The sequence below is a fragment of the Neoarius graeffei genome, chromosome 3 (assembly GCF_027579695.1).
Source record: "Neoarius graeffei isolate fNeoGra1 chromosome 3, fNeoGra1.pri, whole genome shotgun sequence".
In the NCBI taxonomy this organism is placed as follows: Eukaryota; Metazoa; Chordata; class Actinopteri; order Siluriformes; family Ariidae; genus Neoarius; species Neoarius graeffei.
In genome coordinates this window covers 23,713,757-23,736,055 of record NC_083571.1, presented here as the reverse complement: position 1 = coordinate 23,736,055, position 22,299 = coordinate 23,713,757, and the positions used below count along the sequence as shown (strand labels likewise).

The 22,299-nt window shown below is 41.2% G+C and overlaps 2 protein-coding genes across 2 annotated transcripts in view; one reads left to right on the top strand and one right to left on the bottom strand.

Moving 5' to 3' along the window:
- Positions 1-22,299, top strand: part of gtf2e2 (general transcription factor IIE, polypeptide 2, beta) — a 72,619-nt gene that overhangs the window by 21,286 nt on the left and 29,034 nt on the right. Inside the window, exon 3 of the mRNA XM_060916524.1 lies at positions 9,325-9,416. Within this exon, the coding sequence (XP_060772507.1) occupies positions 9,325-9,416 (92 nt within the window). The remainder of the gene's footprint in view (positions 1-9,324; positions 9,417-22,299) is intronic.
- smim18 (small integral membrane protein 18) lies at positions 4,504-4,719 on the bottom strand. Its single transcript, XM_060915835.1, has one exon. The coding sequence runs from the start codon at positions 4,717-4,719 to the stop codon at positions 4,504-4,506; it is 216 nt and encodes a 71-aa protein (XP_060771818.1).

Genomic DNA, 22,299 nt, shown 5'->3' with positions numbered 1-22,299 from the left:
CTGTCATTATAGTGCGGACTTTCCATAGCATAGAAAATCGCTACGTTTCAATTTGTGTAACTGAACTTGTTTCATATCACTGGTCATATAAACCTATGTAAACAGGAAAAACGCGGAAGAGTTTGGTCGCATCTAACTACAGCCCCAAAAAATACCATTGGCCATACTGAGCCTAGCTACATTGCTAACAGGAGTGACAGCGCGTCTGACTGCGTCTGACTGACTGGGAGGTCGCGCAAAGCTCGGAGAGGTACGGAGCAGCTCGTCTCAATTCAGATAGAGCATATTTCATTATGGAAGTACGGTGGACTGTTCCTTTAAGGGCCCAATAGCGGCAGCAACAGACTAGTTAATAAAGTGAACTAATCTGACGAGATTGACATAATTTATGACAAGGAATTAATTATGCTGCCAGGTAACTCAAACATGAGACTTGCACCATATTGGAGCGTCATCATTATGCGTATAAATTTTCTATTTTCCCCTGTAATTGCATAAATATTGGTTCTCTTATTTGGTTCACAGAATTTTGTCATAGTCTTAATCAAGCTAGTTAATGTATGGAGAGAAAACAGCCAAGCTAACCTGGACAGCAATCCTACGAGTAACAAATATAAGCAAAAGAAATGCATCAAGAGTGTCAGGATGGGGAAAAACACACCACAACTTCAGAATTTTATAATCGGGGTTGCAGGTCTACTCCTTTTATTACTCTCCCAGTAATTCCAGAGTTGATGCAGAAATTGATTCAGGGCATCCGTTTTTAGGCTGTTTTTATTTGTGCAGTTTTGTGGTGATTATAAACAACAACAACAAAGAATGCATCGTACAACACCTTCAGTTTAACATCCACACACTCGATGCAACTATAAAGTAAACAAGGAAAATAAATCTGTGCAAACTAATATTGCCGATTATTTTGTACCAGTCGTTCAATTATTGCTTGGGGATGTTGAGGCTCGGCTGTAATCAATTCTGAAACTGAGAGCGTGCAGCACGGAAGCTCATGGACAGCCCTCAGTGAGTGAGCCTTGCTTGGATGGTGGATTCGGTGTCTCCAGCAGCGGCCATGTCCAACGCCTGCCTCAGGAGGGTCCAAATAATGATTGGCCACTAAATTAGCTTGTTGGGAATCTGTGCATGATCAGCCGTTATACGGAGCCGCTGGAACAAACGGTTAAGGGCCCAATAGCGGCAGCAACAGACTAGTTAATAAAGTGAACTAATCTGACAAGGTTGACACAATTTACGACAAGAAATTAATTATGCTGTCGTCGGCTAATAAATTACATTACTGTAGTGTGATTTTTAAAAAAAAAAAAAAAGTCCTGTGCACTATGGAATCAATTTTGTGCCAAAATGTTCATACAATACTTTTGAAATATCAAACAAAAATGATAAATCAAAATACAAAAAAAATTAAGTCCATTTTTTTTAGACTGGCAAACAAATTGTGTAATTGTGCAATATCAGTCTATTACTCTTCAGAAACCTTTTATTTTTGTTCCGCGTCTTTCTCAGTTTTGTTGGACGTAATTTATTTTGGTTGCGATTCCAGCTTTCTCGTTTGCGCTCCCTGACTTTTTCCTTGCAGTTTTGGCACAAACTTCACGTGTGGGTGGGCTGTCCAGGAATGCATTCCCATTGGCTACCTTGCGTTTGACTGACAGCTACGCTCAGCCATTCCCTACTCGGATTCTGGCGGACTGTTTGACGAGTGACCGATCCATTGACGGTACACAAGGATCGAGTGGACTTGTGTACTACTGCAACACATTTGTCCCGCACTTGCACTTTGTTGAATTAATTCAATATCATAGTCGCCACTGAAGTCCACTCCATCCTTGTTTACCGTCAATGGATCGGTCACTCGTCAAACAGTCCGCCAGAATCCGAGTAGGAAATGGCCGCAACAGCCTCCGGGGGAATGACTGAGCGTAGCTGTCAGTCAAACGCAAGTTACCCAATGGGAATGCATTCCTGGACAGCCCGCCCACACGGGAAGTTTGTGCCAAAACTGCAAGCAAAAAGTCAGGGAGCGCAAACGAGAAAGCTGGAATCGCAACCAAAATAAATTACGTCAAACAAAACTGAGAAAGACGCGGAACAAAAATAAAAGGTTTCTGAAGAGTAATAGACTGATATTTTGTGCGATTACACGAATAATTTGGCTACGTTCACACTGCAGGCTGAAGTGACTCAAATCCGATCTTTTAACCCATATATGACCTGTATCCGATCTTTTATTGACAATATGAACGACACAGATCCGATTTTTTCAAATCCGACCCAGGCCGTTTGGATATGTGGTCCTAATTCCGATTCCTATCCGATCTTTTCATATGCGACTTCAGTCTGAACCGCCAGGTCGCATTCATCCGACTTACACGTCATCAACAAGCCACAAACGTCACTATTCTGCGCTGAAGTAGGCGGCGGGTCTCAAAAGTTACAACAACATGGCGCATAATCACGGGCGCAGATAGAGGGAGGGACTCGTCCCACCCAGATTTAAATTCACCTCGCTCGGTCCCCCCTACTTATAGGGAGGAAAAAACGTCTATGCTGTCTTTCTTTGCATAAGGCAAACCTCACGGAAAAATCAAAAGACTAATTACCATTCGGTTTATTGAGGTGCACGGCAGTGTATACATAGTTGCAACAACTCACATAAAACAAAACAAAGACTGATATTCGGTTGGTTGAGCTGCGCAGACTGCACAGGTTGCGAGCTCGAGCTTGGTTGCTATGGTAACCCACAACGAGTTTGACAGGCATATCGGGGTTGGGGTTGGTTTGCTGGCAGCTTTGTCCCCCCCCCCCCAGTTTTTTGTCCCCCCCCAGTTCAAAAAACGTATCTGCGCCCCTGCGCATGACAGCAATGCGAGGGACGCTTCGGGCTGTGAAGGTTCTGAATCTTCTCAATGGAAGGACGCAGAGGTTAAGGAGCTGATTTCCATTTGGGGGGATGCAGCTATTCAAGCTAGATCGGATGGATCATACCGCAACCGGGCGGTTTTACTTCCGTAAACACTGGCCATGCTCACTGCATGTGACGTCGTCGTATCCTGCAATGCGCATGCGGAACACTTTTAGGTCGCTTTTCGTTCATACGGAGGATCACGTACAAGTCGCATATATTTGTTAATGTGAACGACCTCACAAAAAAATCGGATTTCACAAAAAAATCGGAATTGAGCATTAAGCCTTGCAGTTTGTTTGCCAGTCTAAAAAAAAAAATTGACTTATTTTGATTTATCGTTTTTGTTTGATATTTTCAAAAGTATTGTATGAACATTTTGGCACAAAATTGATTCCATAGTGCACACCTCTACACTTAATGATATCAAAGTGGTAATGTTCCATTCAAGTAAAATGGGGGGTCCCAGGGTAATCTGACTGTGAAATTGGCTTCACTTTAGTAGCCTGAAAATATTTTGATCAGCCAACTAAAGTACATTTTAGCCTGCTTCTTTACCGTCTGCCTGGATGTTCCAAACCCCTGCCCTAATTAGGCTGTACACACACTAGGCGATCCCTACCACACCCGAGCACATTTGACCCCCAAAGTCCGCTTCGTTTGAATACTCTGATCATTGCGTGCAACGCTCGGGCGTGGTTCAGTCAGGCTCATGCACAGCGTGATCTCTGACCACGCCCAAACACGGAGTCCGAACGCTACGACATCAAAATTACTTGACGGAAACAAGCACTTGCCCTTTTTTTTTTCCTCTCAAATTGACTCATTTGGGTTAAGAACTGCTCTGGTTCTCATCTTACTGATGACCATGAGTTGTAGTCAGCCATGAATTCCTGCTTCAGCGTCTGCTGTGTCCTTAAAGATCTTGTTCTTGCAGCGCGATTGATTTACTGAAAACGGATGACTTGTTCTTTTTGTAAAAAGAGTCCTGGAAAAAAAAAAAAAGTCCATTATGCGATGTGCAAGAGCTTTTCTTCAAAACAAAGTCGCATCCTGATGACATGAGCATACTCTGAGATGGAATGATGAGTATAAGGAGAGTGAGGGGCAGGGTAATCGGTCTCGGGTATGGTTCGAGGCAACCGTGCCTAGTGCGAGTACACCCTTAATCAACACCCCCACACAGTGACGAATGAATGGATGAGTTGACGAGCCTATACGGCTCCTGTTCTGTACATTTGGTTCATGTATATCACTCTGTAGCGTGCATACTGATGGTTACAAGGCTAATATGCAGATACTTTAACGTTTCGTGACTTTATTAGTCTGGCCTTGATGTTAATGGGGAACAGTGAAAATGTCACTCAAGCATACTTAGTTACTGCTTCCTGTTTTGATAGCACTGCTGTTTATTTACATGGAAGACTCACTCCATATAGTTAGTGTTTATTCATTATATGCGTGTTGAAATCAGTTTCTTTAGTCTGTTTTCTGACTCCTCGTTCATCCAAGTTGTGGCCAGTGTTGCATCCATTCCTGCGTTGTTTGTTTCAGTAGTGCCGGCTGTTGTTTCGGTGCTCCAGCTATACGGTTTCGTCAGTGGTGCTGCGTTCGTTGTGTGTGGTCTCGGTCTTGTTGAAGCAGCTGCGGTTGAGCAGCTCGTACAGGAAAGCCAGAGTAGCGAGCGAGAGTATAGTGAAGATGAAAATGAGGAGGATTACAAAGCAGGCAATATTCCAGCCATCATGGAAAGGGAAGACCTGCTGCACTGAAGCAGCACCGCTACTGGACACAGTCATGGTGATCTAGAAGGAGGAAAAAGACAAGCATAAAGAGATGGGGGCATTTAGTGAATGCGCGAGAGAGAAGAAAGACACTAGCGAGAGAATAACTGCTGATGGTTGTTGTCTTGTTTTAGATGTTCCATGATGTTAAACATGGATGATTGTTGGCAAGTCACGTTAATCTTGGTCACAAGAAGATTTGAGCGTATTCTTCAAGAAGTGTATCAAAAGATGAGATGCTTGATCAGAATTTCAGAATATTTACTGTCCAAAATCTGTTGCATTTGAAAATCCCACAGGATGAGCGGTTTCTGAAATACGCAAACCAACCCATCCTACACCAACAACCTTGCCATGTGTTTTTTTTTTTTTTTTTTTTTTTTTTTAAAACCACCTTCATTTTGATGTTGAGGCCATTATTAAAAAATGCTCTGTTTCCGGTCCACCGGCTGGGTGAGTGCCGTTTGCGCGGTTGAAATTTTATTATTATTTTTTTTAACGCCGGTTTTCGACGTTTTTTTCGGGTTCGTAAATCTAAAATCGAACTTGACATTTCCACATTCCCAGGGCTTTCCACTAGCCAGCCATGACAAATAAGTAGCCAGCCGGGGGGGGGGAGTAAACACAAAATAAACTCCTGTGCATGCAGTTCCCAGGATTAAATGTATTTTCCACAGACCATTTATTTATTCACTTTACTCAAATACAAAGTAAAATGGCAGTAAATCTTCTCTCTTTTCTTGCGTATTGCATCATGAGGCGTTCCTGGCTTGTAAATCTCTTATTTTCGGTGCATGACACATTCACGCAACTGAGCATGCTACGAATTAACAACGACAACGGTCTGCAGTGGCGGCTACACAATTAAACGCTCAGCCAACATTTCTCCATTTGTGTATGAAAATACACTCCCAAACTGAGTGGTTGGTTCATTTACAACCAACGGTGTCTTTTGATGCCAGCACATAATTGAACGAGAGAAGACTGGTTTACCGGAGGCAAAATAAGCGTTATCTCTGCTTCTGTTCCCTCCGACACACTACTGCCTCCGCCGAGTGCGCGCGCAGTCTGAACTGAATCAGCTCCGCGCATGCGCCGTGCGGCACAAAAAAATGGCAGCCACCATGAAGGAAGGAGATCCAGAGTTTTCAAACATTTGCTTAAGTGTGAAATCGCAAAATGGTATTCTAGCGAACAACAAAATAGTAAAGATTCAGAAAAGCAAATCATTCAGTGATCATTTTAATAGTGTAATTTCATCCGAACTAGGCCTAACGCTCGATTTAGAACTACAAAAAGTCCGTGTGTCGGACATTTTAAGTACCTTTGTAAAAGTTTTGCAAATGTTGCAGTCAGCATTTAAAATGCTAACTTACAGTTTTTGTACAAGTTTCAGTTGATTAAATGGTCATATTATTAAATGTGTCTGCTTTTGTAATAAAGTACTGAAAGAAAAAGCAAACACAGCATTGCGATTTCTTATCCATCCATATATTTAAAAAAAAAAAAAATCCCTCCCTCCCGACTGAATTTTTTTTTTTTGCTCACCCGGTGGACAGGAAACGGATTTTTTTTAAGGATGGCCTGACCTGTGACTGCATGACTTTATGCCTTGTGCTGCTGCCACGTGATTGGCTGATTCGGATAACCGCATAATACTGGGTGTTCCTATAACTCATGCATACACAATTAAAGGTGACCTCATATCCCCCTTTTCCACAACTTGACACCGTTCCCTGAGGTCTCAATGAAATGTCTGTGACGTGCTTTGGTCAAAATACCAAAAGGATAAAACGCCACCGCTCCCTTCTCACCCGGTGTAAACAGCCCTGTTCAAAACGGCTGATTTGAGGAACGGTCTCTCGCTCCACCCACCTCTTCTGCCAGCCAATCAGGCAGCACTTTCCTCATGAATATTCATTCACAAAGAGAGTTCTCAAGCCATGAATGGAGATACTCCGAGGGGGGCGGGGTCATTCTATGAGCTCAGCTTGTGACATTGAAAGTGGAGCCGAATCTGAGCGGCTTTGCTGAAGGATGTATTTTCAGAAATGGGCAGCGCAGAAGAAACTGGATTGGTAGGATCGAGATGGTCAGATGTATGCGCACAAGCACTGGGGGGCGTTGGGTGGTTTTTTTGTTTGTTTGTTTTTTTTTGTTTTTTTTTAAAATATGTCAACTTTAAAACGCATGAATGATGAGGGTGTAGTTGAATGTGACTGTGCAGTCGTACGTGTATCGAATGCTTTTGGAATGATTTCTCTTTGGCACGTATACCCTGCATTATGGGTGTGTGCACTGTGCATCTTCCAGTCCACTGTTAAAGGATGTAATCTAGTTAGCAGTGTAATATGAGCTGCGTTTTGTGTGTGTGTGTGTAGAGGCTTGGTGCATCCCGCTAATGAACATTAGTGCTTGTGATGTTCTAGGAACCCCATTTCTGTCTGTTGGTCTGCATATCTTCTTATCCATCTCTCTCTCTCTCTCTCTCTCTCACGTGCACATAGTCGCATACACAGGCTTTCTTTTCAACACACAGACAGATGGTTCCCTGTTTTCCGTGTCTCAGATGACCTCCTCCCCACTGTGGCATCCCGTAAGGTGGTTTTGGGTTTTTTTTTTTTTTTTTTTTCTTTCGGCTGGTCTTTGGACACTGAGCACAAAATTGACATAAAGGCCCTTTTAAACGCCCTACATAACCAGTTCTTGATTTTTGGATGTGTATGCGATAATTATTTATAATCATAATTACTTATAAAATTACAACACAAAATGTCGTCTGCCTGGGTGCTGTTTTAGATTGGAAAAGAACATCTCCTATACCCCTTTTCCACCAAATCAGTTCCAGGGCTGGTTCGGGGTCAGTGCTGGTGCTGGTTCACAACTCGTTCAACTTGCGATCCAGCTGAGAACCAGTTTGCTTTTCCATCGCTCGCGGTGCAAAGCGGAGCCATGTCAGTTACGTCGCTGTATACGGAAGTTACGGCGCTACGTTTACATAAATCTTGGCGCGAATATCAAAGCAAAAACAACACGGAAGAAGCAGCAACGGCAATAACAATAATAATAATAATGGATGACATCGCGTTTGTACAGCTGCTGCTTCTCGTCGCTTAAAAATGGCGATCTTTCGCGGTCTTGTTATTGTTGTTGGTCTTAACAACTCCGCCCCCCCGCTGACGTAAGCGGTTCTTTCCTCTGCCCCAGCAGAGAGTTGGTGCTAGCCTGGAACCGGTTTTTCTGGCCCCAGAGCCAGTTCTTTGTCAGTGGAAATAGAAAACCCGGTTCCAAACTAAGCACTGGCCCCGAACCAGCCCTGGAACTGCTTTGGTGGAAAAGGGGCACTAGAAAGGTGAATATGTAGCAGAGTGTCTATCATTACTTTTCCCTGTGTGTGTGTGTGTGTGTGGGGGGGGGGTCTTCCTTCTCATAGTAGTGCTCAGTGATGGTGCAACTGTATAACATACTGCTGACTAAATTGAAATCAGCAAAATTAGACTCAATGAGCGAATATGCCTTCGTAGGTTTTTAAAGCACTGAAAGCACATGGATGTGGAGCTCCATATCTCCATTTTATACTGCAGTTGTTTTAATAATTGAGAGCTAGTTGTCCTGTTCTCCCCCCCTCCCATATTCTCTGTCTGCTAAACAGGGAGTGTACTGTGTGCACGTACGGGTGGGCTTCAGTCATCTCTTTGTGCTGTACACAGGACCCTATTGCAGCTCCACATAATAAACCTAACGGGGAGAAAAAAGAAAGCCGTACCTGTGAATCTGAGCCAAAGGATGATTGAAGCGTGTGTCCGCGCGTCTTAATCCCTCTCCTGCCCCTTTCTCGTCTTTCCCCGTTTCTCTCTTTCCGTTTCTTTCTTTTCCCTCTCTCCACCCAGCCACTTCCTGCTGCAACACCATTGCTTAGGCTCTCTGTCCGTTAACGGATGCAACATCCCACACTTCATTAATAATGCATGAAGATGAAACCTGCTGTGATTGGCCGATCTCCGGCAGGGCTCGGAGAGGGTCAGGTTGGAAATGATGCCATCATTATCTGCACTCAGCTGTACAGAGTATACCTCTGTTTTCTTTGTTCCTTATTTCACATCAAGCTTTGCTCCTGATCCTACATCTAGTTCATTTCACTCTGAGAGATGCTCGTTTCTTTCATGGCAAGGAACCGAAGCTTCAGTATCCCTTTTGTTTTGCTGTTGCAAGATCATAAAACTGCAGATGGTAGAATGGTAACAATTAAAAAATAAAAATGCATCAGGTGGGGGGTGTGGGTTTTTTTTTTTTTTTTTTTAATTTATTTTTGTATCATCCAGATGTTTGAATAAATGATCAGGTATTAAATGTTCACATCCAACAGTAACACAGAGTAACAAAAGTGATCATTTGAACCCTGCGCTGTCTGACCGAGCTCTTCCATTAAACTGGTATTATTCAGAGTCTTTGTTACGAGAACTCTATATTTTTATTTTTTAATTAAATAACCTTCACTATCTTTCAAACTTTCTTTCTATATCCATTATGTGACTTATCCATAAACGTACAAAAAAGTGCCCTGATTGGTTGTTACAGTTCTTTATGCCTAACGCATTTGTCTTTTTGTTTGTGTTTCAGACTCCAGTAATGGATCCTTTAGTCTCAAAGCTCTCTCTGGAAGCTCAGGCTACAAGTTTGGGGTTCTGGCACGAATCGTCAACTACATGAAGGTAACGCAAATGTTGGAGCTGGAATCCACAGTGATGTAACGTCTGAGTCAGGCCACATCGCACCAGTGTGAAGTGCAAACTATAAAAACTGTACAAAGTAGGAATGTTGTAAAAAGAATAGTTTAATTCTTAAGCAAAAAAACACTTTTTTAAAAAAAATCTGAAATATTAAACTCTACACTTTTTTTTTTTTAGTTGCTGATATAGTCCTGAGTTATCAGCTGCACTTTTTTTTTTTTTAAAGATTTTTTTTGGGGGCTTTTTTTCACCTTTATTGGATAGGACAGTGTAGAGACAGGAAATGAGCGGGAGGGAGAGACGGGGAGGGATCGGGAAATGACCTCGGGCCGGAATCGAACCCGGGTCCCCGGGTTTATGGTATGGCGCCTTATCCACCTGAGTCACGACGCCCCCATCAGCTGCACTTTTAAGAGTGTTTCCCTCCCCATTATATTCCAACACACACAGTTCTGAAGAAAAACAAAACAAGCAGGCACTAGGACCATGCGGAAAGAGCACCTGCTCAAAAACAGGAGCGGGTGCAGGCACTAGGAGCATGCAGAAACATCTTCTGCTCAAGCTACACTCTCCTCGTCCGCTTAAAAATTATTCAAACAATAGTTAGCAATGTCAGAACCCCCCCAAGTGGCAAAAGATGGCGGACATATAAACACCCCCCCCCCCAAAGAAAGTGATTTGTCTTCAGACACTCCATAAAATGTTGGCTAACTTTATATAAATATTCATAGTGAGATCATATTCCAGCATGATCTCACTTTGTAAATGTCATGTTAGCTAGCCATAGAAAAACATTTTTTACATCACTTCAGGCAAGCACAATCAGCCTACTACTGCACTTCAGTCGATACATCAGAGTGGAGAGGTGAGTGAAAACACATTACAGAAGGAAGAAATAAGCGCTCCGACTTTCTAATTAGAAATCCGTTAGAACTAATAAATGGCTCATATGCCATTTTAATCTCTTATACTTGTTAAAGATTTGTCAATTAAATATTCTGTTGTAAAACAAATTGATGTAAAATAATTGTTCTGTTTATTTAAACAAAAAGCTCTCTTGTAAAAGTTTGTTCGAATTATTGTTCTAAAATAAATGTGAAGACTTAAAGGAAAAGGCAACTTTTGTACAAAATCACCACAGATAGATAGATAAATATATAAAGTAATCGATCATGGAATTTATAGAGAAAGAACAGACCGCATAACAGTATCTTTTAACTTTTAATAATATGGGCTTGCGCTGAGCTCAGCGAAGATGCGTTCCGCCATATTGATCGACTGCGTGACGTCATGCGGCCCACCACTGAAAAGAACTCTTCAGTGCTTCATGGTAATAAGGTAAAAAACCAGTACAATCGCTTCTTCAAAGTTTCACCAAATGGTTTTATTTATGCAACTTAAAGCTCATAATACTGTATAACTTTGGTTGAGTAAAAACACGGAGCAAAAACATGGCTGAATCCTGAATGACTCCTATTTGGATTTGTCCTACCAAGCCTACTGCGCATGCGTGAAGCGGCTCGGCTCGGTTTTCCCTTTTGGGCACTCTCGTTTTCTGTTAGAATTTGGTAAAGAAAAAAATGTATATTATTTACCAGCTTACCGGGTCCATGAACATAAATCTGACAGCTGACAAGGTCGGGATATAAACGAATCGAATACAAGCCACCCGCTGGGACTCCTAATCACAGTGATCTGCTTGTAAACACTGTTTTCATGGGCCCAGTGACATCACAGATCAGAGGGAGGCGCGTTAACGAAAGATTCTGATTGGTTTATAGTTGCCCACAATCTCAAAGTGGCTGACTCCTCTGTGTCAATTCATGATTTCAAAGTTAAAAATATTTTTTCATGTTCGATATATAATGGAAATAATTAACGGAATTGATTACGTATATGTTTTTCTCCTATTACACACCTGGTTTTGTACAAAAGTTGCCTTTTCCTTTAAATATGACTCCTTTAACTGTTTGTTCAGGTCCAAATGCTCTGTAATAGGAGCCGCAGGGAGGGGTCCTGCAGGTGGCCATCCTCATCTAGTGCCCCTGCACAAAAAAAAAACAAAACAGTAAACTTGGGGGGAAGCACTGAAGGATGTTACATTTTGACATTCATTGTGTTAATTTTAATAAAAAGTGAAATAAAGCTCAAATTCAGGCTGCATAATCTTAGTTTTTCTTTGCTGGAATTGCATTATTTAGACAGCAGAGAGCACAATAACATACAATATCAGGAATGCACCTGACTTCACCCCAGGTGGAAGTAACACAGTTCTAATGCTGCGAAAATGCACAAAAAAAAGCTACAGCTCTAAAATGAGAGAGCTGTTGTGTGATTGTGTACAAATAGATTTAATAAGAAATCAGAGCTCTTTGTATACAGACTACTGAAAGATAAAGAAAAGAGAAGCAAATGGAGGCGGAGCAAATGTTCATAAAATTTGATTAAGAAGGCCCATTTGTTAGGAGCTTTTTTTTTAATAAAAGGAATATTTTAGTTAATAGGCCATTATATTTTTACTCCAACCTTTACAAATGTGGGTAAATATTTGTTGTTGGTTATCAAGAAAATGAAAGAAACGGAATATTTAAGTTGATGAAAAATCAGGAAAAAATTTTGCCTCCCGCCCCCCCAAAAAAAATGCCATGGGAAAATTGAATTAGAGCCCTGCACTCCCGCGGGACTCGCGGGACCTGCCGCAAAGCAGTGCGGCGCGGGACAAATTTTGAAAGCTCATTGCAGGCGGGACCGGAAGTGCACATATGCGGACGCGGACGGGAGCAGGAGTGCACATATGTGGCGCGGGCGGGAGAGGTGATAAGCTGCAGTCCCGCTAACTAAAAACGTGTTTGAAATAAAATGTATAAATTATTAATTTATGTCTATCATATATAATTTGTGCTGGATATTTTATTTGGCATTAATAAAAACATTTTAAGATGCCTAAATTTGCAGAGAGAGTCAGATTGCCAGATTGAGTGAGGAATGGCATCTTAAATTTGCCATTGATCACCCTAACGGGAAATCCTTTGATCACTCTAATATTTATATAATAAATAATTTGCATATTACAGGAAATCCTTCCTGTAATATGCAAATTTGGCTGTCCAATCAGAGGTGGCCAAATTTGCATATTACAGGAAGGATTTCTGGGATAGCATTGAGTCAAGCCTACCGTCACTGTGTAATCTGTCTCTCTGATTAGAGTTGTAGACTAACGCAAACAGTAAATCACTTCACTCATGGTTCCCTTGCTAGCTCTGCTTTGCAATAAAAAAAAAAACAACAACATTGGTACAAAGCAAGCCCTTTCACTTTTTTATGCTGATCAGAGAATTACAATGGTTTCTCATGTGACAAAAATGTGCGATTCGCAGCACTAATTATTATTAGAGACACTACATGCTGAATTCAGAAACAAGGTAAATAATAACAAACGTGAGCTGTAGATATTTATGCTCAAATCCACTCAAAGTAGGGGGCGGGGCACCATCACGCTGTGTCAAGACAAGAACTTTCCTGAGAAATAACGCGAACGTCTGCATCATGCGGGATTTGCAGGCAGGAGCGGGACAAAATATGGCAGGCGGGAGCGGGACTGAAAATCATAATTCTTTGTGGGCGGGAGCGGGACTGAAAATCATAATTCTTTGCGGGCGGGAGTGGGACTGCACAATGCGGGCGCGGGTGGGAGCGGGACTGAAAAATCCGACCCGCGCAGACCTCTAAATTGAATCACGAATTGGGTGAATTGTTACATGCCTACAAAGGCATATGGGTTGTTTTACAATCAGGGTACAAAGTTTGTGTCACAGGGGTCCAAAATTCAAATTGATTCAAACTGGTTCTTGTACCAGTTTTTAAGTGAAGGACAAGTTAAAGAACAGATAAGCATGTGTAATAGTTTGTATTATAACAAGATTAAGTGTAGCTTTAAGCAGGGCTGGGAGAAACAAATGAAGTGATTCTCGGAGAGAACTTTTTTTTTTTTTTTGACGATTCAGAATCCACTACTTCCATAGTGCTTTTAAATATAAGGCTGTAAGCTTTGTGTTAGTTGTCTCTAATATTTATGTCCCAATATCTTGACCACATTTTAGGATGAAAATCATCATTTTAGATGTGTTATTTTATATTGAAAAATTAGCTGTCTCGGAGAGGACTTTTTTTTGTCACAATTACATAGTCTGAAAACTTCAACATTAAACCTAATTCAACATTAAACCTTAACTATGTTTCCAATGATATGGAACCAAATATTTGTTTTATGGTATAAAGAATGATTTAAGTGCATCCCTTTTGGAGCTACCTGTGGTCAAAAAAGCACTTTTTCTAAATGACATGAGTAATTTTGCTAAATATGACACACATTGCCAGACATTCACCAAAAATAACGTTATCACCAATTTTTTTTTTTTTTTTTGCATGGTAAATAGAGCTATCACAGGGCTACAATAAACAACCAAGTTTATTTAGTCAAGCCTTTTGATATTGAAGATATTAAGTGTTAAATGTTATTTTTAGCTTGCGTAACCTGATTGTAAAACAACCCTTATGCTATTGCTGAAACAGTTTCAGTATTACAAGTTTCCAGAAAGGCCTTCTTCAGCTGCAAAAAGGAATCAAAATGAAGTATTATTATTATTATTATTATTATCAGGTGAAGATTTAAATTCAATCCAAATTGCTTGAAACTGATCTCACTGAATTCAGAACTGAATGCAGAGCAGCATACTTTTTACGGAATTAAAATGTTTATCCATTCTTGATGTTACAAATCAAAGATTGAAAAGAGCTTAATTTTTAGAAAACTACTGTAATATTCTGTATTAGGATCATATAGTCCAAAATGGGCCTCATTAACCAAAGAACTCAAATGGGTTTTTTTTTTTTTCTTTATTTTTCAAGATATTTACATGGAAATTGGCAGGCACATACTGTAGATGGTTGTATACTGAATACAAAACTTAAATTAGTATACTAGTATAATAGTTATAATAGTAAACTAGTTATGCAAAGTAGCATTGAATTAGCATTAATTATGCTAATTAAGTAAACGTTAAATTGGTGCACTCAATTAAAAAAAAAGTAATAAGATTATTTCTAATACCCTCTTTGTGCTCTGTAAGCCTTTTGTATTTCTCAAAAGTAGGGCCTACTAGTGTTTTATGTTAAAGAATATAAATGATATTAACAGCTTTCAAGGTGAACCTCGAAAAAACTGATCCACATGCAGCACACAGTTCCATTTATTTGAACTGAAATTGACACTTCTGTTTCTGACTTACAATTTTTAAAAAAATATTCTGGCCACCAAGATCTCTATTTTTTTCATCAAAATAACTACAGTTATATTCTAAAGTAGTTATTTATTTACATGAATCAGTTTGATTGGGGGGGAAAAGTAGGTAAAGCTATGAAAACTCACTTCACAGTCTCCCGTGAAGCATAACGTCAAAACTAGCTGACGGAAAATTTTGCTGAATACTTCATCAGAAAGAGTGAGAGCGAGAGAACGTCCCTATAAAAGTTATCTGATATTCATGAGTAATCCAGTCAGAAACCGATCAGGAGAGAGAGAGCGAGCGAGCCTGACTGCTTTCCCGTGACTCAGAAAGCACCTGCAGTTTCCCAACATCATGCGAGCAGAGAGTGTACTCCTGTTGTATCAACTTCAACCTACTGTTACTCCCAAAGTACTGAACAGATCTTAACAAGAGAAATTTCTTTGGAAAGCAGAAATTATAAGCTTTCTAATGATAGTATTCAAGAGTTAAGCAGTGACAGATTTGGAAACTTTGAGCATCTGCATGCAGAATTTTCACAGTATGGCCAGCGAGCATCTGATATGCCTATTATGTTGAAGTCATCATGTCCATTCAGGAAAATGTGAGCATGAGACAAGAATCATATGAATACAGGCCAGTTTGGGTAACTACACTGAAGAGCATCATCAGGATCATCCCAACTGCACGACTGTGCAAATTACATGCAGCTTAACCAGCAGAGTATAAATAAGTAAACATGGCATCTGGGAAGACAGATGGTCTTAGTTGAGGTAGGTGTTGAAGAATCTGACCATCTGGGGTATAAAGCTGTTAGTGTGTGTCGCACTAATATCTTGAATGCTTTCACGTGTTAAATGCTGTAAATACGGCAGCAAGGTGAAGCAGACAGACCATTCCAGGGTCCCAGGTTCGCTCCTGAGCTCTAGTAATTATCTGTGCTCGAAGTCTCTGTGCATGTGGTCCACGTGGGTTTCCCCAGGGTTCTTTGGTTTCCTTCCACCTCCCCAAACCACACTGTAGGTGAAGTACCTACTCTAACTCAATCCTAGGTGTGCATGGTGTCCTCTAATGGACCTCACATCCAGGGCTTTGAACCAGAATTTTTTTCCTATTGGTTCTTTCCGAACAGAAACAGAATTTTAACGTTTCCGGTTTTGGGTTCCACCATTAAATAGACGTTCCCGAACCAGTTAGAACGAACAAAAATTTCGTTCCCGGAACGGTTAATTGCGTTCCCTGTCAGCTGTTTTAACAAATGGCTATAAAATTATGTCTCTGTCTCATCCAGCTTAAGCCAAATGTAGGCTAATTCTATTACAACCTTCATTAAATAAGACAAGAAATAATTCAAAACAATTATTATTTCAAATGCTGGCGATTTGGATTCTCAGTATGTCTTCCCATCTACACAAACAGAAAAAGTGCCAAAAATGAAAGATAATTCGTTTAGTGTGTTACCAAAGGCTAGTCAGGCCCTATGCATTGATAGGCTAACAGAGGTTAACATCATTTAATGTTTGCGAGCCTCTCATTAACGTGGACAAATGTATTGATATCGTGTTTGAAATTGACGTTTTCGAATAACGATAGACTGCAATATTTACCTCTTATTTAAGATGTGGAGGCGTGATAGTAGTCCACCCTCCCGCTCTCTCCATTCAGTCAGCGAACGTCACACAGGAAGTGAACCCCAGCGGGTCATAGAAACTTGCGCAGGAGAAGAATGACTTTTTTATTTGTAGGCTACGGAAACTTTGAGGGACGAAATAAAAACCGGTATTAACCGGTTACCATTATTTTTAATAAGCGTTTCTGTTCCGGAACATTTAAAAAATAATAAAGTTTCTGGTTTCGTTTCTGTTCCATGTGAAATAGAAAAAGTTCCCGGTTTTCGTTTTCGTTCCTTGAACTGGTTCAAAGCCCTGCTCACATCTAGCGTTCCCGGGATTCACCGTGACCCAGTCCAGGATAAAACACCTTACTCAAGATGAAGGAATGTAAATATACAGTATATGTCAGATTCGAGTACAACTTTGAACAATACTATGTATAGATTAATAGCACGGTATTGTAGAATTCTCAATTCTGAAGGGGTTGGTTGATTTTCTGACAGTTCCAGCTGCAAGATTTATATTAAGGTACTCGTTCTAATGCGTAATCATTAACATGCACGGGGACTTGTATGGCAGATGTACCACTTTTTTTTTTTTTTTTAATATATAAAGTAACTGCTTATGGTTTATTAGAAGTTTTCTCCAAGGAGGCATTTGTGGAAGGACTCTGCAGTGTAGGTGCTTTGATGCAGTAAAGCAGTAAGCAGTTTTCCAATATAGCAAAATGGGACAGAGGGCTTTGTGGTTTCTCTGTAACATGGCAAGCTGCATTTCTTTGTCTTTGATATCAAGAGAGGAGAAAAGGTCTCTTCTATAGCTTTGATAATGTAGGTAACAGTGATGGCATTCCACAGCATTAAATGTAACTATAGTATTACGCTGTGGTATACAGGGAGTAAAACGCTTCAGGGGACATGCTGTTATTGGAAAAGAACAAAGTTAACGTGGCCCTTTGACAGCTTCAAGAGAAATACAGAGAGCAAAGACAACCACTCTGCATCACTTTCATTGAGCTCACAAAGGCCTTCAGCCTTGTGAGAAGACATGGCCTGTTCAGAACCCTCACCAGGATTGGTTGTCCCCCAAGGCTTCTCAGGATAGTTCAGTCCTTCCACACAGACATGAAGGGCATAATTCAGTTCGACGGCTCTTCTTCGGAGGCCTTCAGCATCTGCAGCGGTGTGAAGCAAGGCTGTGTGTTTGCTCCAAGCCTGTTTGGCATCTTCTTCGCAGTCATACTGAAGCATATCTTTGGAAGATCATCTGACGGTGTCCATCTCCACACCACATGAGATGGGAGGCTGTTTAGTCTGTCCCGGCTGAGAGTGAAAACGAAAGTCTGTGAAATACTCATCAGGGATGTGTTCGCAGACAACACGGCACTGGCAACACACTCTGAAGAGCAACTGTAATGCCTCATGGACAGCTTCTCAAGAGCCTGCCAGGACTTCAGCTTGACAAACAGCCTGAAAAAGACAAATGTGCTGGATCAAGGTGTTGAGCACATGAGCACCCCCCAAATCACCATGAACAACTACAAGCTGGAGGTAGTCGATGAGTTCACATACTTGGCTCCTCCATCACGGGCAGTCTTTCCTTAGACTTGAGATCAATAGAGAGCTTGGACAAGCAGCCTCAACGTTCGCCACATTGACAAAGCGAGTCTGGGATAACAGAAAGCTGATAACGTGCACCAAGGTTGCAGTCTACAGGGCCTGCATCCTCAGCATGCTGCTTTACGGCAGCAAGACCTGGAGCCTGTACTCCAGACAAGAGCGGTGTCTCTATGCTTTCCACCTTCATAGTCTGAGATGCATCTTGGACATCAGGTAAACTGACCGTTACAAACAATGAGGTCCTGACCAACACCCAGATACCCAGCCTCTTCACCCTGCTTCAACAATGTTGCCTTCACTGACTACGTTTACATGCACATCCAAATCGAGCTGCTGTCGGTAATCGAGCTGAAGGTCCCAGCAGGGTGCCAGAGAAATCCAATCCTACATGCACACAATGAAATCGGGCTATTGTGTGAGGTGCATTGTGCACCCGAGCCACAGGTGGCGCAACACGCCCCATCGTGTTGGTACACTTCCGGTTGTCGTCATGAAGAAGAGCTATTCAAGAGTGTAAACAAAGTTATCAGTTCCGTGTTCTCCATTGCGCGTTTTTCTCCCGTCCATGAATTTTAATATATTCAGCTCCTTAAGCTGAATGAGCATGAACTCTGTCTCCTCATTGCTCCAGAAGTGCACGTTTCTGCTTGCCTGTGGCAGTGGGGGCGTGGTCAAGCGCCGGTCTGTGACAGGAGGGCGGAGCCAGTGAAGGTGAGTGGCTGAATCACTTCACCTGACGGTAATTAACCTGTGTTTGTGTGTCTTCCCAGTAACCGCGCCCTATTTAAGGAGGCAGAGGGAGAGCAGAGGGGACAGCTCATCCCGGGACTAGAACACAGCGCGCGCGCGTGTGCGTGCGCTTCTCTCAAGAATAAAAGTAGGCTGTTAAATTGAAAAGTCTGACAATAAAAAGCCTATTAGTACCAGAAGCTTTGTCCTGCCATCCTCTCTGCTCCACCCACACTTCAGAGAGCTCTACATCGCCATTTTCTCTTCTTCGTTTGTTCCTCCGGACCTCTTCTGCTGCTCGCTACTACTGTTGTCATGCCGACCGAGGCTGTTGTGTTTCCCGCTTGTGGTCTCGTCACTCGTCACTTCCGGAAGTAGCTCGACAACTAGCTCGATAGGGTATACATGCACAAAGTAGCTCGGCAGAAATCGCATAAACTAGGTCGTGTAGCTCGATTCCGAGAAATCAAGTTCGGTTCAATTTCAGCCGAATTAAGGTGTATACATGGCATTTTGAACTTCGATTTCAGTCGAGCAACGGCAGAAATTCGATTCTCTCTATGTGCATGTAAACGTAGTGACTGTCTGGGCCACATACACCACTTGTTGGATGGGAGGATCCCAAAAGACCTGCTGTACGGGGAGTTGTCCTCTGGCAAGAGAGTGCAAGGATGGCCCCACCTTCGCTTCAAAGAAGTCCGCAAGAGACATGAAATCCCTGAACATGCACATCAAGAGGTGGGAGGACATTGCAAGCAAACACTCTTGCTGGAGGCTGGAACTATAGAGGTCTAAAAAGGGAAGCTGAGGTTAGCTGCTGAAGAGAAGTGAGGAGGACGGTGCCTTCAAGTGCAGTGACCGCAACCATGATGGTCACTCCTGCATAGGCCTCTGTAGTCCCAACAGGCGCTGTTTGTAACAATGCTGACTGAAACGAGACTCTCTAGGCACAGATCCATGGTCTCGTGAGAGTAACAGGTGCCACCGCATCAGTTATACTCTTTTTAGTGCAGTCACTATTGTAATAGTGCTGTTTTGAGGAATACCAGAGTCTTTCCTGAAACTAGATTCTTGTAGTAATAAATGCTCATGAGAATTTTATATTTGAAGTCCTGAAAACTATACGAACATAAATATACAGTATGTGAAACAGCGAGCAAGTGTGGGCTTTTAGTGCTTTGGAGAACAGCAGGTGTTTTTGTCGATGGTCACAATTAGCTCGGATTTTTGCCGGACGGCAGTCTGCACTGCAAAAAATGGCCTTTCAAAAATAAGAAATAAAAGATTAAAACAAAGCATATTTGCTTGAATCAGGTGAAAAAAATCTGCCAATGGAACTAGTCAAATTTGACTTGGTAAGATTTTTTAAAGTAAGATGAAAAATCTAACCTGTTTTTAGATGAAATAATTCCAAAATAAGATTGGGGAACTTTATTATGCGAGATCTGATTAACTCAAAATAATCAAAATAGTTCTTATAACAAGATTGTATTTCTTACATTTAGCCATTCAAGTCATTTTTATTTATTTCATTTTAAGGGTATTTCACTTAAATTCATGACAAAGTCTTAGCAGTAAAAACTGAATTTAAGATAAATATACTAATATTAGGATTGTTAAATTCTACAACTAAGCATTGCTAGCTTAAGATTCCCCTTTTGTGACCTGTAATTAGTAAAATACTCTAGATATGAGACCAGAGACTATCTTGAATCAAGTTGACGACATGTGTAGCATTGCAACAAGTTTTATTTTTTTTCCCATTTCAACATTAAAACATCTCTTAAAGGGGTACAAAATATAATATATACAGTTGCTGATGTGACAAAGTAACGTATTCTTAAGTATTCTATCAAATTTATGTACTAGAAAACAACGAAATATCGTGGTAATTGTAAATATAATACTTTGTACGCTAAACCGCACAAGAGTCGCCATTTTTAAAAGACCGTGACGTCAGCGCTACCCACTGCACTAGCGGAACTCTCCGAAATAGAGGAGATAAGCGTGTAATCATGGTGTCGGGCGCATCAAGTGAAAGCGACAGCTCTGTCGAATCATACAAAGAGATCCCGCAAGACACCCTGCAAGCAGGCTATGGCTTAGAATGGTACCAGTTTGAACCTAGGAGAGGTACTCTTGACTCTGGTGATGAAATAAGAGAAGAAAGCTCGGATGACGGCGAGGATGAGACTGATGCTGACCATGGGCGTGGCGAGCGTGGGGCAGTGCGTCTGCGTGCAGGTGACACGGCGTGGTGCTCGTGCGGAAAATGTAACGTGGAGTTGCTCACGAGTCCAGCAGAATTTATTTGCTGCAATGAGATAGGCGCCGCCCGTGGACTTGCGAAATCGTCGCAAGAGGCAGAAACAGGTATTTCACACGTGCTATTCCCAACCTCAATGAGCCAACACAACTGGGCACATACATGCGTCATGAGTGTTACGCAGAGAAAATGAACGTGCATTCTGATTGGATAAAATTAATATCATGGCGGGCTGTTCAAACTGCGGAAATAGTTTGCTCGAGCTACTTTCAAAACACTATAACTTTCCAACCTTAGAACAAAAAACTTTTGTAAGTCTTGAATAAGGTTCATCAATGTGTGTTTTATTGTTATATTTACTCTATATATTGCCCTCTGTTCCCCTTTAAGATTCCAGTTCCCCAGGACCTCAGGCACCAAAAAAAAAAAGTCTATGCATTTTGACTTGCAGTGCTTACACAACGCCAAAGCAACAGTGCATTCTGGGGGCACTGACTATTCATGTGTACGAGGGGTTTACAAGATCAGGCACAAAAAAAAACAAAAACAACCAACCAAAAAAAAAAAACCACAACATAACTCACAGCATTCCAAAAAGACCTCACTAAAACGCCCTCCACTCACTCATAGCCTTTTTGAAGGCACTTGTCTGGTCTAGAGTATGTACAGCAGGGGTGCCCACAATATTTTGATTCGCGAGCTACTTTTAAAATGACCATGTTAATATGATCTACTCGGACTAGGTTGTTACCACTACTAGGCCTACTATGACTACTAGTACTGCTGCTGCTACTACTAATAATAATAATAATAATAATAACAAAATAATGACACTTTTTTTGATTATAAACATTCATATGCAATTTGTTTAATAATATGCAAACATGCATACAAAAAGGTGACTGAAATTTACATTCAAATTATGTTAAATGCATAAGCTTTGTACTCCTAAACGTATTTTTGTTCAAATCACTGTTAACTTTTATAAACCACAAACTACTAATAAGTAAACATGAAACAAGCCCACTGTAAAAAAAAAAAAAAAATGGGCTATGTTTAGGAAAAAAAAGTTAAATGCATCCAGACAGGCATTGTAAACCCCAAAACATTTTTGTTCACATCAATTGACTTTTGTATAGCCTGCTAGACAGAGATTTGACATTTACAACAATTTTATATAAAAACATTTTTCCTTCTTTTATGCTTTTTTAATTTTTTTTTTTTTTAACTGTGGAACTTAGCAACAGCACAACATTAATACATAGCATACTGATGTAGGCCCTAAATCAGATCTTAATCCGATGATGATCGGCACTGGAGGGAGTCAAAGAGGGCTGCATAGTCCGGACAGTA

Coding starts and splice junctions, on each gene's coding strand:
- smim18 (XM_060915835.1), bottom strand. CDS start 4,719: ATGACTGTGTCCAGTAGCGGTGCTGCTTCAGTGCAGCAGGTCTTCCCT.